This window comes from Lycium ferocissimum, chromosome 11 (assembly GCF_029784015.1).
Source record: "Lycium ferocissimum isolate CSIRO_LF1 chromosome 11, AGI_CSIRO_Lferr_CH_V1, whole genome shotgun sequence".
Lineage (NCBI taxonomy): Eukaryota > Viridiplantae > Streptophyta > Magnoliopsida > Solanales > Solanaceae > Lycium > Lycium ferocissimum.
This window is the reverse complement of record NC_081352.1, coordinates 42,134,921-42,158,200: the sequence shown is the minus strand read 5'-3', so window position 1 is coordinate 42,158,200 and position 23,280 is coordinate 42,134,921. Positions and strand designations below refer to the sequence as shown.

The 23,280-nt window shown below is 33.6% G+C and overlaps 2 protein-coding genes and 1 long non-coding RNA gene across 3 annotated transcripts; all 3 read left to right on the top strand.

Annotated features, from left to right (window-relative positions):
- The first annotated feature begins 3,709 nt into the window (after positions 1–3,709).
- On the top strand, positions 3,710–4,147 carry LOC132038359 (protein ARABIDOPSIS THALIANA ANTHER 7-like). Its single transcript, XM_059429036.1, has 2 exons — positions 3,710–4,056; positions 4,135–4,147. Exons 1-2 carry the CDS (start codon positions 3,710–3,712, stop codon positions 4,145–4,147), a joined length of 360 nt encoding a protein of 119 aa, XP_059285019.1.
- An 11,639-nt stretch (positions 4,148–15,786) lies between these two features.
- Positions 15,787–16,529, top strand: LOC132037993 (non-specific lipid-transfer protein 13-like). Its single transcript, XM_059428708.1, has 2 exons — positions 15,787–16,166; positions 16,285–16,529. The coding sequence occupies exons 1-2, from the start codon at positions 15,796–15,798 to the stop codon at positions 16,289–16,291; spliced, it is 378 nt and encodes a 125-aa protein (XP_059284691.1). The 5' UTR covers positions 15,787–15,795; the 3' UTR covers positions 16,292–16,529.
- Positions 16,530–17,495: 966 nt separating this feature from the next.
- On the top strand, positions 17,496–18,629 carry LOC132036599 (uncharacterized). Its single transcript, XR_009409621.1, has 2 exons — positions 17,496–17,966; positions 18,356–18,629. It is a non-coding gene; the product is annotated as an uncharacterized LOC132036599 (long non-coding RNA).
- The last annotated feature ends 4,651 nt before the right edge of the window (positions 18,630–23,280 follow it).

The following is a 23,280-nucleotide window of genomic DNA, read 5'->3' as shown; positions in this document are numbered from 1 at the left end:
TTTGTTATAGTTTTTCTTGCAATTTCAAGATCAAGTTTGGCTTGGTTGGACTCGACTTGTTCAGATGTCACTGATAATTTCTCATGGTGTGAAAGTTTTGTTGATGGAGTCGAACAAACTCCATCGGACGAATGTTGCTATAGTCTCAGAAATTTAAACACCATCGCGAAACAAGAGGACCAAGGTGCTACAAGAATTTGTCAGTGCATTGAAAACATGGCAAATACTGGAGATCATCCTCCATACCAAGAAGACCGAATCACCGATCTTTATAATTACTGTCAAATTCACCTTAGCTTCCCCATTTCTGAACACATGGATTGTTACAGGCATATCCAATTCCTTTAATTTCTCTCTTCTAAGAAATGTTTTTTTTGCACCTTGTTAACTGAAACAACTCTTTTTCCCTTGCAGTATTAATAATTAGTACTATGGTGCTATGGATTGTGTTGCTTTAAGAGGTAACAATCACTGAGAGCTTCAAGTTTTGGTGTTCGAGGTTTGTAGCCAGAGAAATACAGCCGATTGGATTTTGATGTTAATCCCATCAATACTGAAGCTTTGTCTTTTGTATCGTAGCTAATAATAATAATAATAATAATTTAATATATGTTTATCGTTGAACTAGTTAAACGTCCACTTAAAACGTCAGAACTGATTGCAACTTCATTGCTTGAATAAACTGGTGTCTGGGCTCTGGTACTGGAATTTGTGGAATAATGAAAACTACTCTATGACTCTAAATAATCTATTTAAAACAATTAATGTACAATATGTCAAAATACTGAAATTAAAATTGATAACGTTCGTTCTTTAACATGTTATGCAACTTGCAAAAATTTCACTATTTTTGTGCTGAATTTTTTAACAAAAGAATAGTTTATTCTCTCTATTATTTTCTAACATATTGAAAGAAAATCGTTAGCGCCCCGTATAAGCTTAAACCCGCCCCCTTCTCGTCCCTCCCCATCGCCATTCTTATTGACACTAATCTACAACATCAACTAATTAATACATTTCAATCTCCGGCTAGATAATTCTCAGTGATAAAAGTTATTCCATTTAAGCTCATTTAAGATCAATATTGCACAAAATAAAACATAAATTGTTTTTGAAGTTTTATTTTTACTGCAGTTCTTTGACTAGAATAAGAGACTCTTTAAAAACATGGGACTTAAATTAATATAGGACATAAAAAACATAAGTTGTTGCAAAACTACGCCAAAGAAAAAGAAGCTAATCCAAGCCTCTTAAACAATCCGAGTAAAAAAATTTAATCTGATGAAGGGAGAGGGAAATTTAGGGTTGTTTCGTTTTTCCTTACAATTTTTGGTTTTGATGAACTGATGAAATTTTACATTTATAAACACCGAACTCCCAACTATTTTTTTTTTTCTTAAGCTTTCAGATTGCAGTTATATTTTCTTTATTTGGAAAGAGCTATCAATTTGCCATGATAGGGAAAATTCTGCTGAAGAATAATTAATTCTGGAAGCAATATTTTTCTTAATTTGTGTCAATATAATTTATATCTCTTAATGTTTAATTTATCAATTGGGTGCAAATGTTGGATACGAATGAACTTTTGCAATGTTATCCGCCGGTAGGTTACTCCGAATCCAGTAATTTTAATCCAAATTTTATATTTGTTTTTAAAAAAATCATGTAATATAAATAAATTATTAGTTTAGAATCATTAACTTAAAAAAAAGTTAGTAAAATCTAGAAGTTTCAGATCTTGGCTCCATCTCGGTGGTCAAATAAAACTTAAGCATTGCTTTGAACTTCTTCACTGGTGTTTGTTACCAGCCAGTCAAATTTGTTTATTCAATCTTTCTATTTCCCTAATATATACAAGTTAACTTATAAACAATAAAAATCACTTTTGTCACGCATCAAACTATAATCACAACTGCAAATCACAGTTCACGGACATATATCTGATTAATGAATAACCCCCTACACAAAATCTATAAAACTCTTCTAATAAGTCCATGCAATGCATTGATCAGAGTCCTTGAAAAAGATGCAATTTGTGAAAATGTGAATGCTTGCTTTGAATATTGTGAAAATTTTGTAGATTGGGTTACTTTACTTCCAACCCGTGAGTGTTGTGACAACTTAATGATATTGAATGGCAAGGTAAAATACGAGGACGACGATAGGGTTCGTATGTATTGTTCATGCATCGTAGACTTCAGTAATAGCCACTATCACTCTCCTTATCTCTAGTATCGAATAGAACAACTTTATATATTATGCGATATTCATCTTAGCTTCCTCATCTCTGAGCACATGGACTGCTCGAAGTACGATTTTTACTTACATTTCTCTCTTTCTTTAGTCCATCTTTCATTTATTTTATTTTATTTAGTAAGTAATGATCATTTTTTATTTTTTAAATTTCTGCTTGCAGGCTTTAGTAAGAGACGTGTTTGAGGAAGCGGAGCTGTTCTCTCTGGTCTAATGTTATAGTAGTTGAAATATTTGTACTTTTCATCTTTTCCTGAACTTTGAATTGGAAGTAAAATGATGTGTATTGTATAATACTATTATTCTATGTTATATTAACAAGGTTAAGTTGTAATTTGTGGAGCGCAGCTTTGTGTTTCAATTAGTTAGAGCGATAATTTAGACCTTGTGAGTTTTGAATTGAAAAATTAAATAGATTCCAAAATGTATATATAACTTTGTTCTAAGCATGTTTTTTGCACACATATACGGAATTCGACTTGTTGGATATTGGGTCACAGTAGCCTACGTGGGCTAACCCGACCCACATAGAGAAAGAGAATGACTTGGAGTAATTTTCGTTGTAATATAAATAATATGGCGTCAGGCGGAAGATCGATGAGCTTTCATAATTTTGTATTTGAAGAAGATTAAAGAGCTGTGTTTTGACCAAAAAAAAATTGCTCCTCTGCATATTCTCACGATCACCTAATCAGGTATACAATTGGTCCTAATTATATAGTCATATACGGCTCTAACATTGTAATACAATAACAATAGGATTCTTAAACACCTAATCCTAAAGCCTTAAAATATTATTTTACCTCTGCTGGATGTCTTCTAAATCAGTTTTTCTCTTAAATCAGTTTTTCTTATAAATAATAGGGTACTGAGGAAAACTTATCGATGGCAAAAAGCCGAGGACTTGTTGGGTAGTCCCAGATACCCGAGTCAAATTAAATTGAAAGTACCTTTTTTAATAGTAATATACAAGATAGCATCTAGAAAGGGTTGCTAGTTGATTTAATCATGCAAAGTCCAAAAAGAATTATACTTTAGCTTACATATTAACACATGTATGTATTAGATTGCGTTTTTAATTAAGGGATATTCCAAGACATCATAGGCTTATAGCTATACGAATATAGTGAAAATTATATATGTTGCTCCTATTAATCTTGATTTCTTTTTTTCCTATCTTGACATTTCTTTGTCACAGAAGCTATACTTTTTTTCTGTTTCTTTGATTTGATACATGCACTTTAGCCAATGCAATTAAGAAAAGATTGGACATGGCTTTAAAATAGAGTAGTTAATGTGTGTCTTTATTTTTCTGTTACATTTTACCCTGCATAATTACATCATTAACTCTCTCTATGAAACTAATTATAAATAATCAAACTCTTACCAAAACAACTTGATAATCTACAAGATTGAACTTTTCTACAACTATTAGTATTAGTATTATAATAATTAAATGGCATATTTTGCAGCTTTTGTTATAGTTTTTCTTGCAATTTCAAGATCAAGTTTGGCTTGGTTCGATTCGGATTGTTCAGATGTCACTGATGTTTTCTCATGGTGTGAAAGTTTCGTTGATGGAGTCGAACAAACTCCATCGGACCAATGTTGCAATAGCCTCAGAAATTTAAACACCATTGTGAAACAAGAAGACCAAGGTGCTATAAGAATTTACCAGTGTATTGAAAACATGGGAAATACTGAAGATCATCCTTCATACCAAGAAGATCGAATCGCCGATCTCTATAATTACTGTCAAATACACCTTAGCTTCCCTATTTCTGAACACATGGATTGTTATAGGTATATTTAATTTCTCTCTTTTGAGATTTTTTTTTTTTTTGCAGCGTGTTAACTGAAACAACTTTTTTCTTTTTGCAGTATTAATAATTAGTGCTATGGTGCTACGGATTGTGTTGCTTTAAGAGGTAACAATAAATGAGAGCTTCAAGTTGAGAGAATTGGTAGTGTTGGTGTTGAGGTTTGTAGCCAGACGAATATAGCTTATTGGATTTTGATGCTAATCCCATCAACAATGAAGTTTTGTCTTTTGTATTGTAGCACGTCTCTAACAACAACAACAACAATACGATTAACTTTGAACTAGCTAAACATCCACTTGAAACGTGGTAATCATCAAAACTGATTGCAGTTTTATTGGCTGAATGAACTGGTGCCTATTTAATGGGCTCTGGTACTGAAATTTGTGGAGAAAATACTAATCAAGGATTCTAAATGATCTATTAAAAATGATTAATGTACAATATGTCAAAATACCGAAATTAAAATTAATAACGTTCCTTAAAATGTTATGCATCACTTACTTATTGAAATAAAATCGTTAGCGGCCCGCATGAACTTTCTTTTTTACAAAAGAATAGCTTATTCTTCTATTATATGGATACTATATTATATGGATACTATAGAATTTTCTGCTATGAATTTTCTTAGTTTGTGAAAGAAAATTGTCAGCGGCCCACATAAATTTAAAGCGGCACAACCCCGCATAAGCTTAAACTCGTCCCTTCCTCGCTGCCATTCCTTTGACAAAAATCTACAAAATCAACTAATTAATACGGGCAATTTGCACGATTGCCCTTATTCGGGGTTGGTCTTTAATTTTTGCCCCTCAAATTGTTGTTCTTTAAATTTTGTCGTTCACCTAAAAATTCATGGGTTCAGGGTTTGAACCCTACTCAATCAAAAAAAAAAAAAATTAAAAAAAATTGCAAGGCAGAGTTTGCCTACAAAACTCTACCTTCAGGGCAGAGTTTTTCTTAAGATAGCAAACTCTACCTTAAGGCAGAGCTTGCATGAAACTCTCCTTATAAGTGTAACACCCCGTACCTTTAACCTAAGCTTTGACCATGATCCCAGACTTAGAAAACCCGATAAAGAATGTGGGAATTGGAAATTTTCTCTTCAGTTGTAAGATGGTGGTTTACGCCCATGAACAGTGATCGTATTTCAGTATACGGCCCGTATTTCAAGCTGTAAACTGGTACCAAAGATTTCTGAGCATTCTGGAATTTGAAACTTAGAGGTTACATCATTAAATACGGACCGTATTTCAAAATACGGCCCGTATTTCAAAACGTATTTGGAATTTGGGAAAACTTCCTTGATGAAAGTTGTAGAGCTTTGAAATACCTTTCCAACGGTATATTATGGGGGTCAAACGGACATCTGTGCAAAGAGTTATGGCCATTTTACTGAAGAGACACAGTGCAGTCCATACGGAATACGGACCGTATTTCAAAATACCCGTCTTTCAAAATACGGCCAGTATTTTGCTGGACATAAAATTCAATTTTTTAGAACAGTATATATTCGTCCATATCAGTTCAAATCATTATTTTCATTCCTTCAAGCCCTAGAACGACCTCCTACCCTCCTCCATCATCAAGAACACCAAGGTAAGCCTACTCTAATTATTCCAACTCAATTCTAACATATACTCTAATAATCTAAACAAGAAATCATCATTCCTAAACTAGGGGTTTCAAGAAAACCCATCTCAAGGTTCAAGAATTCAAGATTTTGGAAATCTTCTTCAAAGCTCAAGTCTTTAATTCAAGTTTGGGAGCGACTAAGGTATGTAGAGTTACTATCTACGTGTGGGAACATCATTGTTCTTCCCCACGCCTCATAATCCATAAATTATGATTCTTTACGAAAACTAGGGTTTCTATATCATGCTCATGATAACCCTAGGTCCATGTCCATGATTATATTATGTATGAATTATTATAATTCCATCATTGAGTTCTTAATATTTCTTTATGATTATTAAGAATGTCCGTAATCTATGAAAAATCCATATATCTCATTCCATGGGTTCATGCATGCTAGTTTATGATATATTATGATATTTTCAAGAAAATACTATACATGTTTTACAAGTTCATGCAAGCAAGCTATAATTTATGATATCCATGTACAAGCAAGTTATATTCATGAAAACCACGGGCAGCAAGTGCCACTTATTTTACATGTTCATGATTTTGGGAGTTGCTTTAATTATCGAGGAAGGCTTTAGATAGCCTGAAACTACGTAGCCATCATAGGATGAGGATCGCTCCACCCATGTCCTGGACAATCTCTCATAATGACTGGATCCTTTCATATTTTATTAAATCTCATGTTCCCAGCAGCAAGGATGAGTGTTACGCTAGCGGGACGCAAGTACCAGACCATGGATCAGTTATAAGTTATTGCTGTCCCTACTTATGATATTTTTACCATGTTATATATATATATATATATATATATATATATATATGTGTGTGTGTGTGTGTGTGTGTGTGTGTGTGTGTGTGTGTGTGTGTGTGTGTGTGTGTGTGTGCGCGTGCGTGTGTTAATGTTCATGACCAGGCTTCAGTTCCTATCATTATTATTTCATGTCCCATATTATTTTATTCGGTTGCTTTACATACCAGTACATTCAAAGTACTGACGTCCACTTTCTATTGCCCGGGGGGCCTGCATTTCACGATGCGGGTACTGATATACAGGACGATACATCTGCTCAGTAGGACAGCATTCATATCAGCTTATTGGTGAGCCCATCTCATTCGGGGTTTAGTTAACTTTTATTTTATGATTAGTTATGCATCTAAGGTATCTTTGGGGCCTTGTCCCAGTAAGTATGTTTTCCGATCGGACTCGCTGATGGAGGTTTCATAAGTAGACAAGTCGGTTATGTTATGTCAAACATTCGAGTCGTATAGCCATTTTGCTCATTCATGTTATTTCCGCACTCATATTTATACAAGTATTTTTATTAAGTATTATGACTTACTACGTTTTATAAAGGCTCATCATGCATTCACGTTATATTCTGCTCATGTTATGCCTCATAATGATTCAGCAAGCCATATGGTTCGCTCGGTCACATGCAGTAAGGCACCGAGTGTCGTGTTTCGCCCAGGCCATGGTTCGGGGCGTGACAAATCTTGGTATCAGAGCCTAGGTTCAAGTGTCTTAGGGAGTCTATGAAACCGTGTCCAGTGGGGTCACTCTTATATGTGTGTGCGCGCCACACATATAAACAGTTGACCACCAAGACATTTAAGATTGTCTCACTTCTTTCAACTCTAGATCGTGCAATAGAGCTGTGTTCTCAGAAATCACTCGAACTCATGTGTTGTTTCCCATTCTACCGAATATGCCTAGTCTCAATGGATGAGGAAGATGTAAAGCTAGTCGTTATCGATGTGTTGCTTTCCGATGGAGGCATCAGGAATTATTCTAACTTGTGCCATGAAGGTTAGAGTAGTAAGTAACATTCTCTTTCCATCGAATTCTAAACGTATCGAATGCGTAAGCGGCGAGAAGGAAAATTCGAGACCCAAGACTTACCAAATAGTGCATGGTGTGTTTATCAGGTGATAATACCCTTTTAAAAACAAGTTTCGGCATGGCAGAGACACATTGGTTATATACCTTACGAATGAGTTTATTTGGATTATACGACCATGGAGCTACGGTATAAGGATGATAGTTCGTATTTAAGAACCTACGGAGTAACATGTTATGAAATTAGTGCAATCATAAATTGTCCACGTAGTTTTGAGCGAGAAATAGCCTAAGAGCCAACCACCCGTAATACTAGAAAGTCTCAACTTTTTTTAAGGATATATATATATATATATATATTTTTATATATATGATCTATGTACATGACTAGGAACGGATCGATGCGATAAGAAAACCATGAGCAGATGATATTGAATTTTTTGTAGGGTTAGTTTTAATTTATTTAAGCTTATTCAGATCAGACCTAGAGAGTATGATGTTAGTGAGTTACTACAAGAAGCAGATATTACTATGAGATAAAAGATATGACAATTCCCTCTTAGGTTATGTGACTAAGTATTTATCCCCGATATGTATAGTGTAATATAATTTTGAACTTGTATAGGGATTTTGGGATTAGTTGTTCCAATTTCTCATTTGAGAATTTGAGACAGATAAAATTTCCCTAGGTGTGATCCGTGTCTATAGTTCAGAAAGATAGTATACAACCACAGAATAGAGTCAGATAAGGAGGAAAAGTTAGAAATAACCTTATGCTTCACTTTAGTACTCAGAGAAGAATTAGATAATGTGATGCTAGCAAGTGGTTAACAGAAGCATAGTATACAGTGAATTAGAAATTTTCAGCAGAGTTAGTAGAAGTACGATTTGAGTACTTAATCAAGTTAGTACTACTAAGTGGGTAACTGTCCGCATACACTGAAGGCGTGTTAGAACCCAAAAGGTTTAAGTTAAATTTGAGGTATAGAAATTGGTAAAAGAAGAAAACTATCTAAGTAATAAGAGAGCAAGCTACAGAAGAAGAGCCTTTAAGGGTTATCAGAAAAGAGTTTTCCCAAGACTGACAAAGCTAGTATGCCAGTTATGTACATTAGAAACCCGTTTATTTAAGTAATCCAGTTTTCCCAGTAAGCAACACTTGCTTGAAGTGAGCCAAAGAAATAAGTCGTCAGTATGTTAGAGGAAATTAGCGGAACCACTAGATGACCACTTATCGCTAACTCGAGGGATCCACAGGCTTTAAATGTCAGCTTTTGAACTAAGGGGGAGATCGTGCGATAAGGTGCCGATATAAACTATGTGTTTTGTAAGTTGATAGGTGTTAAGGAGATTATGTCAGAGGGTCACAGTTTCATGTAGCCAAGATAAGGTGCGTAGAATGTGATCTTTGTCATGCTGTTGAGATCAAGTACTAGGTAATTATGTTATGAGATAAAGTTCTAGATCGAATAGCGGGTTTTAAGGGTATAATGGTTCCAATTCCAGAGTAATTCATGTACTATGTGGTACTAATGCCCAGACGTACTCTACTCATGCCTTTCGTACCCATATCATGCCCATGTTAGAAGCTTTACACTCCACGTTTAAGATACAAGAATTAAGACTTCATACGTAGTAAGCTATGCAAGGGAATGTCCTTTCATGTTTCGTACATCAGGTGTGCTCATGTCTAAAGTTAAAAACCGCATTCAGGTCTCACGTATCTATCATGCTTTTATACTCATGTCCATGTTCTAGCATCTAAGTGCTTTTCAAATCTGATGATGATCTTGACCCAATGATTATGTTATCCATGTTACCACATACTCGTGCCCCAATTCATTTCGCTATGCATTCCACTTATAGCGGTATCGTAACAATGATTTTGTGAGATAATAATGAAGGTGAACCAAGATGGATGTCCTACCCATGATTCTATGTAATTCGTGCTTATGTTCCTTTAGCTAATGTTTTACGATCATGATGACATGATTCTTTTTTCCTTTCGCTAAGTATCTAGGCCTCGTTATGTTCAAGGTGACTTTCTACCCATGTCTTAGATGCTCGAGGAACGAGTTATACATGCTTATAACCCATTCTTTCATGTGCCTTATTTATAACAAGGGCGTTTACTCACGGTGATAAGAGTAAGCTATGTTGAACCATGTCCTATTCTTTCGGTATATCTAAATTCTAAAGGTAATGTTTTATCCATGCCTTACGTCTCTGAGTACCCAAGGGTTAGCCTGCAATTGTACTCTACGCAAGTCACACTTATGCCTTAGTCTTACTTCAATACTCATGAACTCAAGTCCGTACGCCATGGTATGTAGGTACTCATATAAACGCCATATTTTTCATGGTCCCATGCCCCATGTCAAGCTATTCACATTTCATGCCATATGAATCACGTTCCCATGTACGCATGTTCCACGTTACGTCCTCCATGTACAATGCACCATGTCATGTCTGTTCTCTAAAGCAAAGTATCTTATATGAATAGTACCAATAATTCCTTTTCTCTCAGTCCTCTATAATTCGCTCACGAGAATGAGCAAGATGAGCTAAAGTATTCATAATCATGATTAACAGCTAGCAAGATAATCAGAAGTAAGGTGCATTCCTATATTCAAATAGATATCTTTTCATGTACCCTATGGTACTTATCTCGGGAGTATTCTACTCAGATTCGACGTATTCATGTCATGCCTATGCTAGAGATTTATGAACACCTATGTTAGGATCATATTCTTGTTATACGACTCAAGTCCGTCGCATTCACATCGAGTTGCGCTTACATTCAAAGCCTAAGTCATACTCCTATCTCATATTACCATGGTGACATACGAACGTCTGTGATTAAGTCTCTAAGTATCCAAATCCTATCCGTGCTTAGTATTCAACCCTCATGTTGTAACAATCATGTTTTCGACATTCAGATCCTATGTTACGATATCCACTTTCACACGTATTCGTATCTCATGACGCTTAGCACTCATGTATTCATGTCATCCGCCTTCGTGTATTTATATCCCACGTCATGCATCTCACGCCCGTGTAATCATGTCATGTTCGTGCCTATTTCCCGATACTGTGTCATTTGTGCCTACGCATTTCTTCCAAACCCTATGTATAGTAATCATGTAATCATTCAGCCAATATCCGTGTGTTCAAGCCAGCTCAGTGTTTATGTTAGATACATTCAAGATTCAGTAATCACGTTATGTCACATCATGCGTATTAAGATGTTATGTGAGTTGTGTGTTGGTACTTTAGTTAGTTGGCAGGCGTTTGAGAAATGTCGTGAGGGTCCGAATCATGAAGGAAGTCCTGCCATAAATTTTGTAGATTCCAGAGTTAGTAGCGATTCTTAACCACTAGTCATAAATCGAGGACAAATGTTTTATGATTCTCATTCATGTAGGCGCTACTCAGTTTCATGTTCCCCATGTACATGTTCCCATGTAATCACGTATTCAGTTCTGATGATCCATGACCATGTTTCTACATAACCATGTCAAGCTCTTATGTTTTACGGCATGTTTCCTTCATGTTCATGTATTCAAGCCATGTCCAGCCACGTTCTTAACCATGACTCATCATTCGAGGACGAATGATCCCAGGGGGAGATATTGTAACACCCGTACCTTTAACCTAAGCTTTGACCATGATCCCAGACTTAGAAAACCCGATAAAGAATGTGGGAATTGGAAATTTCCTCTTCAGTTGTAAGATGGTGGTTTACGCCCATGAACAGTGACCGTATTTCAGTATACGGCCGTATTTCAAGTCGTAAACTGGTACCAAAGATTTCTGAGCATTCTGGAATTTGACACTTAGAGGTTACATCGTTAAATACGGACCGTATTTCAAAATATGGCCCGTATTTCAAAACTAATTTGGAATTTGGGAAAACGTCCTTGATAAAGGTTGTAGAGCTTTGAAATACCTTTCCAACGGTATATTATGGGGGTCAAACGGACATCTGTGCAAAGAGTTATGGCCATTTTACTTAAGAGACGCAATGCAGTCCATACGTAATACGGACCGTATTTCAAAATACGGCCCGTCTTTCAAAATACGGTCAGTATTTTGCTGGATGTAAAATTCAATTTTCCAGAATAATATATATTCGTCCATAACAGTTCAAATCATTATTTTTCATTCCTTCAAGCCCTAGAACGACCTCCTACCCTCCTCCATCATCAAGAACACCAAGGTAAGCCTACTCTAATTATTCCAACTCAATTCTAACATATACTCTAATAATCTAAACAAGAAATCATCATTCCTAAACTAGGGTTTTCAAGAAAACCCATCTCAAGGTTCAAGAATTCAAGATTTTGGAAATCTTCTTCAAAGCTCAAGTCTTTAATTCAAGTTTTGGAGCGACTAAGGTATGTAGAGTTACTATCTACGTGTGGGAACATCGTTGTTCTTCCCCACGCCTCATAATCCATAAATTATGATTCTTTACGAAAACTAGGGTTTCTATACCATGCTCATGATAACCCTAGGTCCATGTCCATGATTATATTATGTATGAATTGTTATAATTCCATCATTGAGTTCTTAATATTTCTTTATATTATTAAGAATCTATCCGTAATCTATGAAAAATTCATATATCTCATTCCATGGGTTCATGCATGCTAGTTTATGATATATTATGATATTTTCAAGAAAATACTATACATGTTTTACAAGTTCATGCAAGCAAGCTATAATTTATGATATCCATGTACACGCAAGTTATATTCATGAAAACCATGGGCAGCAAGTGCCACTTATTTTACATGTTCATGATTTTGGGAGTTGCTTTAATTACCAAGGAAGGCTTCAGATAGCATGAAACTACGTAGCCACCGTGAGGGATGAGGATCGCTCCACCCATGTCTCTGGACGAACTCTCATAATGACCGGATCCTTTCATATTTTATTAAATCTCATGTTCCCCGGCAAGGACCGAGTGTTAGCTCGGCGGGACGCAAGCACTAGATCATGGATCGGTTATAAGTTATTGCTCTCCCTACTTATGATATATATATATATATATATATATATATATATATATATATATATATATATATATATGTGTGTGTGTGTGTGTGTGTGTGTGTGTGTGTGTGTGTGTGTGTGTGTGTGTTCATGTTCATGACCAGGTTTCAGTTCCTATCATTATTATTTCATGTCCCATGTTATTTCATTCAGTTGCTTTACATAACAAGACATTCAAAGTGCGACATCCCTTTCTATTGCCGGGGGGCCGCATTTCACGATGCGCAGTACCGATATACATGACGACACATCCGCTCGCAGGACAACATTCGTATCAACTTATTGGTGAGCCCCATCTCATTCGGGGTTTAGTCAACTTTTGTTTTATGATTAGTTATGAATCTAAGGTATCGGGGGCCTTGTCCCGCAAAGTATGTTTTCCGATCAGACTCATGATAGAGATTTCATAGACTAGACAAGTCAGTTATGTTATGTCAGACATTCGGAGTCGTATAGCCATTTTGGCTCATTCATGTTATTTCCGCACTCATGTTTAAACAAGTATTTTTATTAAGTATTATGACTTGCTACGCTCTATAAAGGCTCATCATGCATTCACGTTATATTTCGCTCATGTTATGCCTCATGATGATTCAGCAAGCCATGTGGTTCGCTCGGTCACATGCAGTAAGGCACCGAGTGCCATGTTTTGCCCAGGCCATGGTTCGGAGCGTGACAATAAAGCAGAGTTTGCACCTTATGGTAGAGTTTGTTGGCATTTGAGATCAATATTGCACAAAATAAAGCATAAATTGTATTGGAAGTTTTATTTTTACTGCAGTTCTTTGACAAGAATAAAATAAAAGACTCTTAAAAACATGGGACCAAAGTATATAGGACATAAATAATCCGAATAGGGAAAATTAAATCTGAAGGGAGAAGGAAATTTAGGGTTGTTTCGTTTTTCCTTATAGTTTTTGGTTTTGATGTACGGATGAAATTACAGTTATAAGCACCAAACTCCAAATTATTTTGTTCTTAAGCTTTTCAGATTTCAGTTATGTTTTCTTTATTTGGACAAAGCTATCAATTTACCATGATAGGAAAAGTTCTGCTGAAAGAATAATTAATTCTGGAAACAATATTTTTCCTACTTTGTGCCATTTTAATTTATACCTCTTACTGTCACATTTATCTATTGGGTGCAAACGTTGGATAAGGATAAAGTTTTGGCCAATTGACAGTTATATACATTCCCCATAAACTATTGACATATTTGTAGCCAAGAATTTGGTTTAGCAAATAGAAGCCAAAAGGATTTACAAATATAAAAATAAAAAACAGATTTACCGTGTATTTTTTATTGGGAAAGTAAAAAATTTAGTCCTAATTTCATGCATCCACTAATAACACTCCTAAAATAACTACAACACGTTTCTTGTTCCCGATAAAAATTCTAGCAGTGCATGATAAAACTTCCAGCAGTTCCTAAACGACGAAATCTTTTCACAACCAAAAAAATCCCAGCAAATCCTACACCTAAAAAAACAACCAATCTTCAATGTGATACAAAAAATTGAATACAGTGATTTTATGGCGAATTTACCAGTATATATCCATCACAATGGTTACTGGAATGTTGACAACAAGTTTGTAGAATATCAAGTTGACGGAATATTGATTCGTACTGATATCAAGTTTGAAGATTTCGTTGCTACAATTTCAAAACAATTGAGTGTGGACGAAACCAAATAACTATCATATGAACTCGGTTGTTTCTCATTTTAACATACTTTTGATGAGTGTACCTTATGTATTAACATATAATGTATATCACATAATGTATATCTAACACTTTTCCATGTATCACATGAGTGTTGGCAATATAATGGAATGGGCAATAAATGTATCACATTCTCAGTGTATCACATTTTTATATATACAAACTATCTCACATTACTTCTCAATGTAACACTTTATTAGAGCCTAAAATCCTAAATACATATTATTCCATTTGTACGACATATGGATTTAGAACTGTGGAGGATCATCACACCAGGAAAAACACACATTAGCCAACACACCAACCATAAATAGAAATATGAACTTGTCATAAACTTTGTAACTTTGTTTCTTGGTTCTTTTTTTTACATTTCCTTTAGGCTAAAACAGAGAACGTGTAAGATGACTTTCTCATCATCTTGTAAATCATCCCCGATTGCAATTTTTTTTCCCTTTTCAATTGTATTGGCTTTTTTTATTTTTTATTTTACTCCGAATCTCATCCTCAACTACTCTTGCATGTGGGAGAATTCGAATCCCCAAATATCGGATCTTCAAAATCAGAATCTCCGGCTACCTTATTGTGTGAAGTTTTTACAACCCCCATAGTTACATGTTTCCTCAAACTCAAATGCAAGACAACTAAACTCCTAAATAATTTCTTAAACACAGCATCAAACATCGCTAAAGTATCTGAGTATACATCTGTGTGGAAGTTTAGATTTCACGTAAATATACGTAAAGAGAGAAGGAAGAAAGATGGAGGTTATTTCGGAGATAAAAGCGATTCTGAGACGTAGAGGGAATATGGGGAGATATAAGGAGATACTTTTTTAATAGGTGAGAATTAATTAATTTGTATTTGTATATTTAATTAGTTGGTTATATAACGCCAATATTTAAGAAGGAATTCTGTATTTTGGCTATTACATGCCAATAGTTAAAATCTTGGTTGTTTTGTGCCAATAGTATGTCCTTATTGTATTTCCACGTCAATTTTCCTAAAGTTTTTCAATGTTATCTGCCAGTAGGTTAGTTTGAATCCATCAACTTTGGTCCAAATTTTATATATTTGTTTTAAAAAATTAATATAAATAAATTATTAGTTTAGAACCATTAACTTAAAAAGGTTAGAATCTCAAAACTAAAAGTTTCAAATCTTGGCTCCGCCTCTGCCCGCCAATCAAATAAAACTTAAACATTGTTTGAACTGGTGTTTGTTACCAGCCAGTCAAACTTGTTTATTCAATTTTGTCTTTCTATTTTCCTAATACAAGTTAACTAAACAATAGAAATCAATTTTGTCACGCATCAACTATAATAATCTCATCCAAATTGAATGATCACAACTGCAAATCACAGTTCACGGACATATATCTAATTAATGAATAACCTCCTGCGCAAAATCTATAAAACTCTGCTAATTAATTACTTACGTACTTACTACCAATTAATCAGCAGAAAATGACAACCAAATGTCTACTAGTTTTTGTTGCACTTGTGTTGGTGGTTCTAATAAGTCCATGCAATGCATTCAGAGTCCTTGGTCATGAAGATGCAATTTGTAAGAATGTGAATGCTTACTTTGAAGATTGTGAAAATTTTGTAGATGGGAAAAATAGTCTTCCAACACGTAAGTGTTGTAATAACTTAAAGATATTGAATGAAGGGGTAAAATATATAAAGAATGGTGTTCGCAGATTTTGTTCATGCATTGTAGACTTCAGCAATAGCCATGATCATCCTCCTTATCTCCAGTATCGAATCGAACAACTTTATATAGCATGTCGTGTTCATCTTAGCTTTCCCATCTCTGAGCACATGGATTGCTCTAAGTACTTTCACAAACTCTTCATCTTTCTTTCTTTTATCCATTTTTAATTTATTTGTGGGGTGAGTTCTTTTAGTAGTAACTAATAATTATGTTTTTATTTTTAAATTTTGTGCTTGCAGGCTTTAGTAAGAGATTTGTGTATGAGGAAGACGTACGAGCTGTTCTCGGTCTAATGCTATATTAGTTAAAATATTTTTATTTTCTCTCTTTTCCTAAACTTTGAATTGGAAGTACAATGATGTGTATATTACAGTGTCACTCTTATGTTATATATATTTGAGTTATTAACAAGGTTAATGGAATTTTTGGAGCCAAACTTTGTGTTTAATTTAGACATTGTGAGTTTTGAATTAAGAGAATGGATTCCAAAATGTATATATAACTTAATAATTTAGACATTGTGAGTTTTGAATTAAGAGAATGGATTCCAAAATGTATATATAACTTTGTTCTATGCATATTTTTCGCACACATATCTAGAGTTCGACTTGTTGGATATTAGCTCATCGGTCGCCATCTAAACTAATTGAAACACAAAGACAGAGTATGTAACTTTGTTCTATGCATGTTTTTTGAACACATACCTAGAGTTCGACTTGTTGGATATTAGCTCATCGTTCGCCCATGTAGGCTAACCCACCGGTCAAGAGGAAAAGAAAATAAGTAAGAAGATAAAGTTATAAACGTAAGTTCTCCATAGTGGTTGAAACAACACTCCAGAAAAAGAGAATTTTCAATGGAAGCCTTTGGAAATTGGGCTTCGATTGCCAAAAAGCTATTTTGCCAAAAGTGCTTCTCAAATCAAGCAACTTTTAAAAGTTCAGCCGAATAAGATTTCAATTTAAGTATCCTAATTTGACTAGACAGTAAGTTTAAAACATGTAGAATGTAAGAATTGGAGCTTACAAATATAAAAAGAGATGAGAGATATTCTTTTTTAAATAGACTAAAAAGAAAAGTAAAATACTAAGATATTTAGGATCGGAGCCATTTGACCATGAGAATTATTTACTTTTTTTTTTCTTGAATTTCAAAAAATCTGTGTGTGGTTATAAAAATTTTAAATTCAACCTGTCGTTGGATTTTAAATTCGGAAAAGTGCTCCAAACCTGTTGTCCAACTCCACCGTCTTCAAAATTTTCAAATAAAATGCTCTCTTCTCTCCTTTTTAAAAAGTATAATCAAACACAGCTTCATCTTCAACTCTAATTTTATAAATTTCAAATAACGTAAAAAAATATTTAGAATCTATATATGGTCAAACGCCTAAAAAGTGCTAGCTAACTCTCAAATTGAATGATCACAACTGCATTTGACAATTCACGGACGTCCAACTAAAATCTCCTCAACAAAATCTTTATAAGACTGTGTTTGTGTCTTCCAATTAAATGAACTGTATTTACTTAACTACTACCAAACCAGCAAAAAAGAAAATGGCAGCCAAGAAAAATCAACTACTAGTTTTTGTGACAGTTGTATTAATGGTAGTTCTAATAAGTACTCCATGCTATGCATCCAGAGATGAAATCTGCAAAGACGTGAATGCTTGCTTTGAGTATTGTGAAGTTTATGTAGAAGGGATTACTCCGAAGCCGACCCGGGAGTGTTGTGACAACTTACTTATATTGAATGGCAGGGTGAAATACATAGATAACGGGGTTCGTAGGTATTGTTACTGCATAGAAGATTTCAGTCATAGTCACTATCATCCTCCTTATCTCCAGTCCCGTATTCTAAATATGACTAGAATATGCGGTATTCATCGTAGCTTCCCTATCTCTGAGCACATGGATTGTTCTAAGTACGTACTACTATCACTTTACTAATTTCTAGGTCTCTTTGTTGAAAGGAATACATAATTGCTTGAACTTATATATACATTCTGACATATGTAAATTTAACGAAATAGTAATGATTAGGAAAGATATATATATATATATATATATATATATATATATATATATATATATATATATATGTATATTTTACTTTCATTAGTGATCACGCTATATATAGCATGTCTGGTTAATCAAAAGGAAAGATGAAGCCTTCCTGATATTTAAAAATTATCTATTTTTTTTTTTATTTTACGTTATTTTTGTTGAAGTGGTGGGTGGCTTCTTTAGTACTAGTAACAGACAATTATGTTTTTTTTTTTTTTTTTTTTTTTTTTTCAATTTGTGCTTGCAGGCTTTAGTAAGAGACATTGTTTGACGAAGACTAGCTGTTCTCTCTGGTCTGATGCTATATATCAGTTAAATAATTTTTATTCTCTCTTTTCCTGAACTTTGAATTGGAAGTATAATGATATGTATATTACACTATTACAGCTATATTATATTTACAAGGTTAAGTTTGAATAAGTGTAGCTTTGTGTGTAGAACTAATGGCCAATTCAAAATTTAGACATAGTGGATTTTGAATTGAGAGAATAGATTTAAATATATGTATATAACTTCATATATCCATGGTTTTTGCAAACATGATATGGTTTGACCTTGAAGCATTGAATTCTGCATATCGCAAATTTAAAGTTGGATGATTGGATCTGCCACTGGTTACACCAATCAGCAATTACTTGAGACATCTCAAAGGCAACAAAACTGCCTGTGCTTGGAATTTTTTCCTCAATATTTTTCCTCCATATGATGTATCTACATGAAATAGGATGTTGTTTTTCTGTGCCAATTTATGTGGCATCGTTCAAATTTCAAAGAGATAAACTTTTTAATTTTGATTATGAATTTGAACATAGAATAAAGGTTTTTCTGAATAAAATTTACATATTTGAACATAAAAAATACTATAAATCACAATAATTGATAGTTTATAAATTACGATAAAAAAGCTTCGATTGACTCTCTAAATCTGAAAGATGCCATATAAATCGGGACAAAGCGAATATTCACAATATTTGTTCTCCCCAAATACTCGTGTAAGTAAAAGGATTTCGTGTACTCGCGGCCGCCCACCATCGGTAATGGGCTGCGTCACCACGTTGTTTATTCATAGCTTCCATCATTATAGTTTAGCAAAGTAATGAAGTTTTCCATTCTTTCATCTATTAACAAGTATTAGTATCCGATGCGCGGTCAATATTAAAGAATATTAATCATATTTAAGTTGTGACCGGACTTGTTTGGACATATTAGAATGTATTGCTTTAATAAATTTTCAGCGTTTTTTTTAATCCTTCTTTGTTGCAACTAGTCCTTCTTTATAGCAACTACAAGGTCAGTTGTTGTCTCACGATTTTTATTTTTATTTTTTTAATGGTTCTTTTGGCTCATTCCTTATAGCAGTTTTTAGTGGAATACATTAAAAACTGGACGCGAAATTATTCATAGTATTATATTCTGGATTATAATATTTGTGTCCAACTGAACGAACTCTTGTATACCTTTTTTCCTAAGTGTTCATCCTTCTAAAACGGCGATGTTTCATCACTCTCCTCCATCAACACTACTTGCTCATCCATGAGATCCAAATGCATGCAGAACAACAATGGAACTTTATTAATTACAAGTGAGATAGAATGTAACTATGGATGAAAAAACAAGGACTAGACTAGCATTGAGATTTACAAGTGACTGAAAATTTCAGTTGATTTGTTGTTCCTAACTCTAGGTGAGCTGAAAATAGCCAAAAGGCTTAGCATCCAAGATACTCAATACGGATACTATTTGCGACTTTCTTATAAGATTTGATTTTGGTGTGGTATAAATGTTTAATAGTATGCATAATTTTCAGAAACTTAAATATGCAAACAATATTTCTAGTCCGTTACTTCAAATTTATCTCTCCGTCAAAAACAGGCATATTCAAGTGAGAACTAGAGAATGAAGATTCATGTATGTAGTTGCTAATTCGGCCTTTAATTTTAATAGACTCGTATTGCAGAATTAAGTTGAAAATAATTTTAATAATAATTTGTTCTTTACCTCTCATCTTGAAGGAATCAAAAGCATATTTTAAATTGTTACAAGCTAAAGCACAATTGACCAAATCTTTGATCGCATTACTAATAATACACTTTGTTATTATTATTCACCATCTTATAACAGTACTACATTATAATTCGTGCATAACTTGTTTGCTAACCATACAACACCTGAAAAGCTACCTTTTGTAGATACAAATCGCATCCAGTTCCTGGATATATTGTGTTTAGACATACTATGAGAAGGAAGAAATATTTAACAAAGTGTAATTTTATCCAAATTTTAATACAATCAGAAAAAATTAATGAATTTGGTAAATATATGTAGAATAGCCATCCAGCGATTAAGTACCACGGAAAGGAAGTTGAAGTAGTCAGAAATGTATTTTATGCTGACTTTTAGAATATCACCACTTGCATTTGCATCTATCCATAATTACTAAAAGTTCATCTCATCTCATTGTCCAACTTTTTTAATTTAGCGTTGACAATAAATTCAAAATGCATCAAAGTAGGTGGAACATACACACAAAATTAAATCAATCAAATACATGCATGAAAGTAGGTGGAACATATACACAAAATTAAATAAATTCACTATATCTGGGCCCTCAGGCTAGACCTGTCCCTATCCTGATATTTTCAATCAAACATGGCGCTTATCAAACCTCTTTTCTTAAATGGACGACAAATAGCAAAGAGGCAAATAGATAGGTTAATTATAAAAGTTAATTAAATTAATCCACAAATGTTTTTATGCAAGACTATGGATATGATATCTTAATATCTTACGTATCTCCTTCATTTTTACCTTCCAAAAGTTGGTACCTTGAATATTATATTGTGCTCGGTGTAAAAACAAGAGAAGGTTCCTCTAAAAACGTTTATCAGTTATGTAAGCGTTCTATTGGTTTATCATCATTGTATTCTAATAATAGAAAAGACAGTGATTGGCACATATAAAAATACAAATGAATGCACACGTTGATGTTTAATTTCTAGCACTATACTCAAGCATGTTATCTAATGTGAATGAGACGAACAAAAGACATTCAAAAGTTAATTAGGGAAAATACTTTAAGTCTATTACATAAACTATTCCTTTTCTCCTTTAAAAAAAAACACAATTTCTATTTGTGTTTCACCATCTATTCTTTTTTAAAAAAATTGGAAATGACTTGAGTTGACCTTACATGCAGAGAAATGAAAATTGATCACATAGCCGATTTTAATCTGCTTGAGAATGGGGACATAGTTTTATTGTCGTAGCATTGTCCAAAGTTCCTGAGATCATATTTTTCCATTTAGATTCTACGCAATTTTAACTACTTTACCGATGCATTTTAATGGCAACGTTGGAGATTTTCTAAAACAGGCATAATATTGTTATAAAACATGTCATATCATACTACTCCAGTAACTTATTTTTTTCAAGAACTTATATTGAGATCGCAAAATATCATATTCTTACAAGGTATAATTGCTGAAGGGTAACACTGAAGACTATGGATGACAAAATGTCAAACAGAGGACAAATTGCCGACAAAGCTTATTCAAATAGTAAACATACGTTTTGATTTTAAAATTACTTGAAAGTATTTAAAGTTATTGTTAACAAAGCACCATATTTGATCTATTTGGTATTTTTGAACCTAATTTTAGTGATCGTACTTGTTTGTACTACGTACTTGGCTTTATAAGGTTTGTGCATTTTGTGTGCCACTGTTTAGATGTGCACATAATACCCTATTTGTTTAGAGAATATATTATTTTATAAATAAATGGGACATCCTATTAGTAGCATTACCTTTTGGACAAAAAATGGTTATTTTCCTTAGCATCGTGAATCATATGTTAGCCTTTCCAAGGCTCCAACTTGTTAAAAATTACAATAAATAAATTCTACCATAGTACTCATATTAAACAAAAGGCAATGAATCATTAGAACCTCAATCGTAAAATAATATTGTTAAACCAAAAGATAACTATTCATTAGTACACAAACGAGGAATCAATTACTTATTTGATAAGACAAAAGATACATAATTATATTTTTAAAATATCAATTTGTGTGTGCATATTAGGTTAAATTTGGAGCCAATTGATGGTTTTTATGCCCTCTCTATAGTTTTAGACGGCCTTTAAGCCCGCAAAATGCCTACTAATAAATAGACTGTGTACAAAGACACCATGAAATGGAGAACATGATCGCTCTGAATTTATACAATCCGTCCCAACTTGCTAGAGATTAAGGCGTAATTGTTATTATATAATATTAAGTTTTTTTTTTCCGATATCACGTACACATTTCAAAAAAGTTGCACACAAGAAGCACGACCCCTAAAATAGCAATATACATATTTAAAAGCAAGGGAAAATGCACGACCTAGCAAATAGGTGCAAAATATACAATTTACTCTTAACCATGGTTGAAAATTAGCTCCACGGAAGATGTGCGTTTTTTATAACTAGCCGGTTTTTAAAGATTATTGGCGCTATTAATTTGGATTTTCACGAAGTAGAGCCCATGCAAATAAAGGAATCCTTACTAACATTTCCACTTTAGGACTCAAATCGAGATTTTAAAAAGTTGTAAAATCCTAGACATTGCACCACATTCCTCGATAAAGAGGATTCAAAAGTTAAAATTTATGGTTCCTAAGTTTTTTATAATAATAATAATAATAATAATTGAATTTACAATTAATTTTAGAAATATCTGATAAATCTTTTAAAATGATTATAGCCTGAGCAAAAATTATTTCAGTCACGTGCACCCTTAAGAACTTCCTCCATCCATGTCCATGTTTAACTTGATACGCCCATTAAGAAGCAATAAATAAAATGATAATTTTATTATATATCACCCCTTTGACTATTATAATTTCAAAGTGTTGAGAAATGCATTGAAATTAATTAGTACTTAATAATAAGGATAAAATAGGTATAAAATAATAGATTATCTTTTAATTCTTTAAAACTGAACAAGTAAAAATAGACATATATTTTTATTATACCGGATGAAAAATGGAGGAGGGATTAGTGTATGAAAAAACGAAAAGAGGAAAAAGGGAGACAAATAAGGGTGTGGAGATGGGGCACTAGTTGGCAAAAACGCGTAACATTATTATAAAGCGAGGAAAGGAAGAAAAGAACGCGGTTTTGAATCAAAAAA

Bases quoted from the DNA above. Each gene is read 5' to 3' on its own strand.
- LOC132037993 (XM_059428708.1), top strand. From the start codon at position 15,796: ATGACAACCAAATGTCTACTAGTTTTTGTTGCACTTGTGTTGGTGGTT.
- LOC132038359 (XM_059429036.1), top strand. From the start codon at position 3,710: ATGGCATATTTTGCAGCTTTTGTTATAGTTTTTCTTGCAATTTCAAGA.